This window comes from Puntigrus tetrazona, chromosome 13, assembly GCF_018831695.1.
Source record: "Puntigrus tetrazona isolate hp1 chromosome 13, ASM1883169v1, whole genome shotgun sequence".
Classification (NCBI taxonomy): domain Eukaryota; kingdom Metazoa; phylum Chordata; class Actinopteri; order Cypriniformes; family Cyprinidae; genus Puntigrus; species Puntigrus tetrazona.
In genome coordinates this window covers 19,617,182-19,627,215 of record NC_056711.1, presented here as the reverse complement: position 1 = coordinate 19,627,215, position 10,034 = coordinate 19,617,182, and the positions used below count along the sequence as shown (strand labels likewise).

At 36.9% G+C, this 10,034-nt stretch overlaps 1 protein-coding gene across 7 annotated transcripts in view; it reads right to left on the bottom strand.

Moving 5' to 3' along the window:
- The window catches only part of LOC122356529 (spectrin beta chain, non-erythrocytic 1), a 49,430-nt gene extending 40,226 nt beyond the window's left edge, over positions 1–9,204 (bottom strand). For all 7 annotated transcript variants that reach the window (XR_006252347.1, XM_043255319.1, XM_043255321.1 and 4 more), the window contains exons 1-3: positions 8,596–9,204; positions 6,588–6,656; positions 2,414–2,566 (exon numbers count right to left, since the gene is read on the bottom strand). Coding sequence is in view for 6 of the 7 variants with exons in the window: in XM_043255319.1 (XP_043111254.1) it covers positions 2,414–2,566; positions 6,588–6,656; positions 8,596–9,057 (684 nt within the window). In the remaining variant the exon portion in view is untranslated. The remainder of the gene's footprint in view (positions 1–2,413; positions 2,567–6,587; positions 6,657–8,595) is intronic.
- Between the last annotated feature and the right edge of the window lie 830 nt (positions 9,205–10,034).

Below are 10,034 nucleotides of genomic sequence, written 5' to 3'. Positions count from 1 at the left end.
ATATACACATACATATACACATATATATACACACATATACATATATATACATATATATACACCCATACATATATATACATATATACACACATACATATATATACATATATATACACACACATACATATATATACATATATATACACACATACATATATATACATATATATACACACACATACATATATATACATATATATACACACACATACATATATATATATATATACACACACATACATATATATATATATATATATACACATACATATATATATATATATATATATATATATATATATATATATATATATATATATATATATATATATATATATATATATATATATATATATATATATATATATATATATATATATATATATATATATATATATATATATATACGTATATACATATATATATATATATGTATATACATATATATATATATATATATATACACATATATATATACACACATATACACATACAATTATACACACATATACACATACAATTATTCAAATTTTTTTTTTACCTGTATATTTTTGTACAGGCAAATGCTTACTTTCCATAAAAAACAACAACATCTCTTATTTTTTAAATAATTAAAATTACAAAAGAGGTTTTATGGGGCGATCCTCAAAAGCGCTGGATTATGTGTTGACTTCAATTCACCTTTTCTGAAATGCAGGCCAGTTTCCACATCCTCGACTCTACAACGCTACGCTAACACACATTCATCAGCGCTATCAGTCAACCGAATCGCCCATAAGAGACGGAGGCTTTGCCCGACACCGCCATTCATCCAAAGGCCATTTCCTAAACGAACGGCGGAGTTTCTCCAGCCTGTTAACATTAACGACGTGTTACCGTTCCTGAGGCTCGTCTGTCGTCTAAAACACTTGACTTTCAGCTCGGTAAATCTCACGGGTCGCGCGGCCTTTTGAGAGAAGCAGCCGTGTCCCGAAGCGAATCTCCCCCCTAAAAATGTCCTTGTATGTCAGAGCGAGCGTGGCGATGAGATAACGCGAGCGCTCGGTTTAGTCTCAGAAGGCCAGAGGCGTGAACAGACAGGGCCAAACAATGATCTCATCCCAAAATAATTGCTCCTCTTGTGGCTGTTCCCTTCCCTCCCACTCCTCTGTGCTGCCCGCTCTCCAACTTCAGACAAAAAGGACCAAAGAAAAGAACCAGAAGGGCTTGAACGGGTCAGGAGGGCGAGGACGCTGTATCCACCTTTATCTGCACTGATTTTTTTTTCCTTTTTTCCACGTTAGCGATGCAATGCGAGCGCTCGACTGATTCGGTTTAGCTAACATTAGTTTAACTTAATGCGTTTCCAAATATTAACACGAAGACTGAATTTCAGCTGCGAGGATGAAGCGTAGTAAACGCTGAAGGAAAGAAAGTAAAGATTTTCAGGATTGACGTCCCCCAAAATCAAGAAGAGTTAAATAGGAGATTTTAGGAGATGACGTTTTGTATGTGTGTGTTTGTATGTGCAATATTTTTCTCCAATGGTGATTTATGAAAAAAAGGAATTAATAATAATAATAATACATTTTATACTACTTAAATACTATTTTCTGTTTATTTAACATTATTATTACAGTATTTTGTATTGTTAAAATAAACTGTTACCATGTTAAAAAAATATATATTTTAAAGGGTTTTAAAAAAAAAAGTCTTTATTACTTTATGCAAAAATAAAAGTTACTTTTTGTAACATTTTATAGAAAATATCGAAGCAATATTATGTGAAATTATACAAAAAGTAATATGTTTTTTAAATGGCATTTTATAATATGCATTATCATTGTGTATCTTTTATAGTATTAAAAATTAATTTAATATCATATTACCATAATTTGCCCTACTTAATTACCTATTAAAGCAGATTTTAAATATTTATTGCAGTATGGGTAAGTTACAGTGGGAAAAAAAGAACAAAAAAAACATTATGGATTTTGTTTATCCAAAAAGTAAAAATATAAAATTAAAAAAAAAAAATTATATATACATTTTTAAATTATATAAATATTTCACAATTACAAAATTTTTTAAATTGTATTAATATGTTAATTCATATTAGTATAATTTGCAGTAAAATGTGTATGTGTGTGTTTATATATAAAGATAAAAAGTGCAATTTAACAAAAAAAAAATTATTTCTTGCTTTCGCAAGTCCAAAAAGTTAAATTTGTGACACTGAGCATATTCCTTTTTTTCTTGTTCTAAGTAAATGCCTTGCTTGACTTGGAAGCCATAAAACCACGTGCCAAACGCGTAAAATCCAAATGAACAGCGGCGCAAAATGGTGCTGCCGAATTATTTCATTTTCATTCGGTGAGCTATTCTTCTACAGCAGTCTCTCTGGATTTTCACTGACAGAGTGCAGAGATCATACCTGAGCGATCTCCTTATTGAAGACGGCGTTCTGTTGAGCAAATCTGCGTTCATTCTGCCCCGAAGTGACTTCTGCAACCGAGCACGCGTCTCCGAGTTCACCGGACAGACTGTCCACCGCATCCTTTCTTGCTTGGCTTTTGAGTATCTGGGTCTGTGCGGAAAGAAACATGAAATTATCACTTATCCGCGGGGAAAGCCGGTAATATACACAAGCTAAAACATCTGAAGTCCGTGCTGGTGGACGGAAAAGCTTAAAGGGATTTTTAATTGTTAAATATTTATATAATAATTAATATATATAATATTATATATTTTATATTATATATATATATATATATATATATATATATATATATATATATATATATATATATATATATAAAATAATTTTATATAAAATATTTTATTTTTTTAAATATATTTTTACTTTTTGGATAAACAAAATCCATGACGTCATCGTGAGTTTATACTGAGAGCGAGACGCTTACAGAATGGAAGAGCTGCGAAACAAGTCCGGCAAGAAGCAGGGTCATTTCAGATCACTGCAACGCGGGACCACAAACTCTCCAAGTAAATTCCCACAGCGATTATGTCATCGATGACTACGAGCGAGGAAGAGCGACTCTTCAGCACCGTTCATGATTAAACGCGTGACGAATCAACCACAACAACGTCTTGAATAGGAAAGGAATGCAAAAAAACACGTACTACTTGTTTAAAGCGTCTACAGTCTGTTCAGAATACGGTCTGCAAGCATGCTCAGATATTAAAAACGGCATCAGAATGAACGACGCCCCAAAAAGTGGCTGCACAATTAAGATAAATCGATTGAAAATGAGTTTAAAGGGTTCATTTACGGCATGAGGTTTCCGTTCGGGAACTTTTACTAAAACGCAAATCAAAATAAGCCAAAAAAATAATGCAATGGTAATGGGACAAAAAAAAAATGGCAATGCAATTTTAAACTACATGCACTCCTGCTCTCGTGATTCAAACGAACGGGAAAAACGCAACAAGCGTTCGACTGCATCATGTATCGTGGTTCGAGAGCTTTTACAAAAATGCCATCAAAACAAATGGGCAAAAAATGCCACTGCAAAATTAAACCACCTATTCCTGCTGTCGCGATTAAATTGAAAACTAAATAATTCACGGCAAGCGACTGCATCAGATTTTTGTTCAAAAACGCCTTCAACACGAACAAAAACAATGCCGCCGCACAATTCAACTAAATCTATTCATGCCGTAAAGGGTGAAAACTAAATAACTGTCAATTCATGGCAGCTTTTTTTGCAAAGAAGAACATTATAACCAATCACACGCGTTTCTGTTGCGCTTATGAACCAATCAGAAGCGTTTAGATGAGTTGTCTCAAACAACGAAGAGCAGAATAGATGCAAGTGAGGTTTTTTTGTCCACGTTTTAGTCATTATAAAGGACGTTTTTGCAAGAAGTCCATAATACGTGCTATAATGCATGTTTGTGTGTAATACATATTGCGTCCGGTTTCATTTGCGTCAGAGATCTACGGCTCTGTGTGTTAACTGCTGCTCCATTTGAAAACAGGTGATGGAGATTTACCGCTAATCAAAGAATATATCTTGTGATATATTGCCCAGCTCTTAATGTACAGTAACGGTGATACGGATAACGACGCTGTTTTCAATACAGAAAGCCATTGCTAACTCGTGTCAGACGGTCTTACATAACCAATAGCCGCAGTCAGCACAACCGATGACGATAATGGCGGTGAGGACATATTTAAAGGGCTCGAAAAATTTCGACAAACTCAGTAAAGTCAGGAAACATCTGTCCCGATGTTGGGAAAGGGCGGTGCGTTACATCAACACATCATCACAATCCTAAATAAAAGATGAGATCACATGGTTGTGCTGCAAAAACATTACTCTGCAAAAAAAAAAAAAAAAAAAAATCATCTTCATCTGTATCTCGTTTTCTAAGATTTTTAAACATCCTTAGGGATCTTTAAGAAAGATATATTTATTTGAGATGGTAATGCATCCGTGTGTTCATTCTTGGTATAGCTTAATTATTAAAGATTTAAAAATGATACAATTCTTACATTTTTATTTAAATTAATTAAAACCATAATAAAAAAATAAATAAATTGGATATTATTTTTTTATAAAATCATAAAAAATTAATATTTCTCATTTTTTATTTAGCATCTTTATTAACTAAGCTACTACAGTGGAAATAAAAATGAATAATACCTATAAACATTAAGAATAGAAAAAAAATTTAAACTATGATTTCAAAAAGTTATTGTATCTGTTATTTTGTTATTGTAAATTATATTGTATGTTGCTTTTTCATTACAAAACCTTTTATTAGAAATAAATATTCTAACTATATAATATTTCTAAAATAAAATTTAAAAAATTAGAGTATTATTTTAGTATTATTTTCTTAATTTGTGTACATATAAATTAAAATAAAATGCAATTATAAAATATCATAAGTTGTAACCCTGTTCATTCAAATTTTTTTTTTTATTAATGTTTTGAAGAAATGACCACAGATGCAAATTTCACACATGCATTAAACACGGTTTATTTAAAACGTTTTCTATGCTCCCGCGTTTACAAGACAGCCCGATCTGTCAATGCTTAAAGAATAATGCACAAAAAAAACTGAACATCCTAAGCAGTTTAGCTCCTCCAGTCATTTGAGATACTACGAGGTACATCACTCGGCGTGTCCCGTCCGTGTCCGGCGCCTCCGAGTGTCATCCCATCCTGTATGAGCTCATGTTTTCCACACGATTCCCGATCCTTCCCGGCCCGATCGCGGCTGACTCGAGCCTCGTCCCCGCAAGGCGTTCAGGCCGAGAGCGGTTTGTTTTCGAGCGCCGATCTCCCTCAATGCCGCGAGTAAACATTTATTATCTCGCAGGCGTCGCGCCTCGCAAACAACAGCGCCGCGCGCAGGTGGCCCTCGACCGCAGCCGCCGCCTCATCAAAGGGCGGTCCGCTTTTTAAGGGCCTCGACTCGCATTACCCCAAAACGGCTGTAAAAGTTTCACCGCCGCTTTTTCCTCTGCGAAACCCAACTGAACACTTAAAATAATAAGTCGTTTAGGCTTGGCCTGCTGCGCCGCTGACATCACTTCCTAAATTCCAAGAGCCCATTATCTTATATACATCTGGCCACGGCTGAACACAAACCACTCAAGAGGGAATCTAAATTAAATTCTGCTGCACGCGGGTCTGGGGTCAGTCGTGTGTTTGAGCGGTCGAGGAATGAGAAGAACAAGATCTGCAAGGCGATAGACCGACAGAGAGATGATATAGTTACCGTGGACAGGTCTGTGTAGAGCGCAACGGAAGCCATGAATTGATTTTTAACCGGTTTGATGCTGATCAAGGTGCATGATCCGCAAATGAGAGAAGTCGCTGTTACTATAGAAACACTGAGTTAAGGCCAGCGATGCACTGCTGATCGGTTTTTTCATCGCTTAAAATAAATAGGCGAAATAAATCATAAAAAACTAAGCTCATCGGCAAAGCAAACATTTTAAGAAAGTGATATAAAATGTAATAAAAACTGGATTTAAACTGAAAAAGAAATATAAAAAAGAATAAAAAATATAATATATATATATATATATATATATATATATATATATATATATAAACACAACAAACTAATTAAATTTTAATTAAAAGATTATTGAAAATACTAAAATTAAAATAGCTTAAAATCTTTAAAAACTATAGAATCCAAGTGAAAAATAAATAAACAACAACAACAAAAAAAACATTGGCGTGAGCTGTACGTTCGGAATTAAACCAGAGATGTTATTGCATTTTTGTATATATTAAAGAGTATTTTCCAAAATTGTATTATTATAATAAAACGAAATAGTGTCATAATAATTGCATCATAACAACACCACCACTAATAACGACAATCTGTGTACTTAATACTGCATTTCCCAAATGTTTGATGGGATTAATCTCAGAGGTGTTTGGTTTGGTTCACGCTTTCATGAAGACCTAAAATAAATAAATAAATAAATACAAAATGGATAATGCAGCCAAAAACGGCTCTTGATAAAAGTGTCCAGCAAATGCACAAGCATGTAAAATCTAAATCTGACGGAAGAGATGCAAACCATGCTTTTTTTATTATTATTATTTCCTCATTACCTGTGGAGAAGCAGCCAATTTCTCTTTGTCACCACTGCACTGCTTTTCACCCTCTTTACACAGCAGCACCTAAACAAAGACGGACGAGAAAAACAATAGTTTGGCTTTGCTCCTTAAGGTCAAAACGGATTACATGGACTTCTGACACAATAACAATACAATGATAAACGTTCATAAAGAATATTTTACGCTCACGCGTGACCCTGCATGGACCACAAAACCAGTTCTATTTATAATATGCCATTTTCTCCAAATTGAGGTTGATGCATCCTACGAAAGCTGTCCACAGATGCATTGATTTGCTGAATGAGACGATATTCGGCTGAGATGCAACCGTTTTAAAACCAGGACAACTAAATATCGAGAAAACGGCCTTTAAATTTATCCGTGGCAATGCACATTACTAATCAGAAATGAAGTTTTGATATATTTGCAATAGGAAATTTCATGCAACACGAGCTCTACTTACTGATTTTTGCCATAAACTGTTATTAATACACCTTTTTTATATTAAAAACGAATGTTGACCTTCAAAGCTTTTTACCGAAACGGATTATATAATTTGTAATGAAATAAAGCACTGTGACTTTTGGACAGTATAAACACACAGAAGCACTTCTTCTCCTGCTGACCCATTGACACGAAACGAATCCTGGAGGTGGATCCGAACAGAAAGGAGCCTTTCAGCCGAGGCTCTGACATCATTAGAACTGGAGCAGCGATTCCAGGAAGAGCAGCGTTACATAATAAACACATCATCCGAACCGCGCGGATCCCGAGCGCACGACCGCACTCGTCTCCTGCCTCTTCCAGCTCATCTCGCCTATCGACTCGCCCCGGGCCGATATTAAAGACGGGAGCGCGATGATGACATCATCAGACGGGACGAGATCGGCGGCAAGGGTTATATTTGTGTGTCGGCGTTTCCATGGCGCCTCGTTATGTTTCGATTACGGAAGCTTCCGCTAAACGACGGCAAGATGTGGGTTCTCCTAAAACAAGATTCCTCCATACCAGGGGCATGCCATTTTGTTCCAGTGACGCACGGCCACTGTCCAGAGCAGTTTATGCGAGCATGTTTTACTTGATACAAAAAATGTTTAAAGGTTTACTGCATTTACGTGACATTCAACAGGCTTTATGAATATTTATATTAGTGCTGTTGAACGATTCATTACAATTAATTGCATCCAAAATAAACGTTTTTGTTTACATAATGTGTGTATACTGTGTATATTACATATACATATACACACACATATATATAAACATACTGTATACACACACACACACACACACACACACACACACACACACACACACATACATACATACATATATATATATATATATATATATATATACATATACATATATACATATATATATATATACACACACATATATATATATATATATATATATATATATAAACATGCATGAATATTTGAAAGAAATACATGTTGTTTGTATTTAATATATTAATAATTTAAAATATAAGAATGTATTTTTACTGTCATTTCAATTGTGCATTTTTTACTGTCATATTTCATTTATAAATAGCATAGATTTTTAAAAATGTAGCACTTTTTCTAATAACATATTTAGATACATGGTTAAGATTTCTGTTTGTGCATTTGTCTTAATGTTAAATGAAATCTAATAATAAGCAAAAATTCAAAAAATAAACACAGCAAAACATTCATTCATAAAAGCACTTATGACAGATTTTATGCACTTATGCGTTAATACATTTAATGTTCATTTTATCAAAAATAAACACCCCGGTTTTTGCCGGATAGCAACAATTTTTACTTACACATTACGTAATATTAAAAATGTATTTTACGGAACAAAAAAGTTGAAGTTTTTGCTAATAACCTACATAACTTTAATACTCTTTGTACGCCTTTATTACCATGAAGAGCAATGATAATTTCACATAAAACTGTGAAACTCTGATTGGTTTTCAAATGTTTGCAAATGAATTAAGGTGAGCGCGTCTTACCTTGAACTGTGAGCTGGGTTTATTCTCACAGCTGACACCCACTATTTTAGGCAGCTGCGTGTCGGAGGAAGTGATGTTGTTATTGTTATTAATATTCTCAGAGTTTGCTCTCATTTTCTTCAGCTCCATCCCTGGAGTCAGTCTTTCTTTCGCAGCCTCCATCCGGCTGGAGATGGTGATCTTACGAATGGATCTGGACGCAGCGTTCGGCGGAGAGACCGCGTTTCGGTTCAGGTGATCGTCGGAGGACTCTTCGCGTCGATGCTTCGCCGCAGCTCCGCAGTGTCTGTCACGGCCGAGATAAAGAGACACCTGTTCGTTCAGGTGCCTCAGTTTGCAGTTATCCGAGAACGTCTTTGGAAGGAAGCCATCGGGAAAGTCCGAGCACTTCGGCACGGCCGGCGCCGAGAGTTTGGTCCCGATGGTGAACGGCTGGATTTTCCTCACGATGCTCTCCGACATGTTCGCTCCTGAATGATAAAATAAAAAAAAATAAAAAGAAGTCCAAGCTGCACTCGGGGATTTAGTTGTTGTCCACCTTCTTGTGCATGTTGAGAATGCACAAGACGCAGCCCAGGATGGCCTCCTTGGACTCCTGGGAAGTGATCCGCTCCCAGACGTGGCGCAGCAGGGTGCCGAGGTGGCCAGCAGCCGCCGTGAGGCTTCTGCGAAGGAGCTGCGCGGCCGAGGCTGCTAATCTGCTACTGAAGAGACTGACAACCAGAGAGCGCAGCAAGAGGAAAACGGCTGGCATGCTGCCGGAGAGAGAGAGAGAGAGAGAGAGAGGAGAGGGAAGGAGGAGGAGGGGAGGCTTTCGTGAATGAGGGATGAAGTCACCGGACCGGAGTTTCTGTCAGAGCATGTGCAAAGCTCAGGCAGGCAGGGGGAGAGGAGGTTGTAAAGCACGGCTGTCAAAACTTCCTCTCTGACTGAGAACAGAGGAGCCTGGCGATAAGAGCGGGACGGCAGGAGACCCCCGGGCGACCCTTTCGGTCGAGACGAGGCAGAACAGAAGCGTTGAGTAAATATTTAAAAGTAGCAGATCTTCGCCTTTCGGAATCTTCCCTTCAAGCGCAACATTCCAAACACCGGCCTTCGGATCTCACGCGGGAAAAGACTCTTGGCTCGAGTTTGGGAGGAGAAACATCTGAGGGGCTTCTGATATCTGGCGTCGCGCTCTCGTCTCCGTCCGCTCTCGAATGAGCCGCTTCGGACTTTCCCCGCGCGTCTTTGTTCGGGGCCCGGGGAGCAGTTGTTGCGACAGGTTTCGTCCCAATGAAAGTGCGTGCGCTAATTTAAGCGCAGGAACGCCATGTGTTCTGAACAAATGATGCCTTCGGGAATGACCTCCGACCCCTCGGCGGCATGTGGAGCTGACTGACCGCATTTACACCGTAGAACAAGGCAGATGTGAAAGTCTGTGAAAGAGGAAAAAGGTT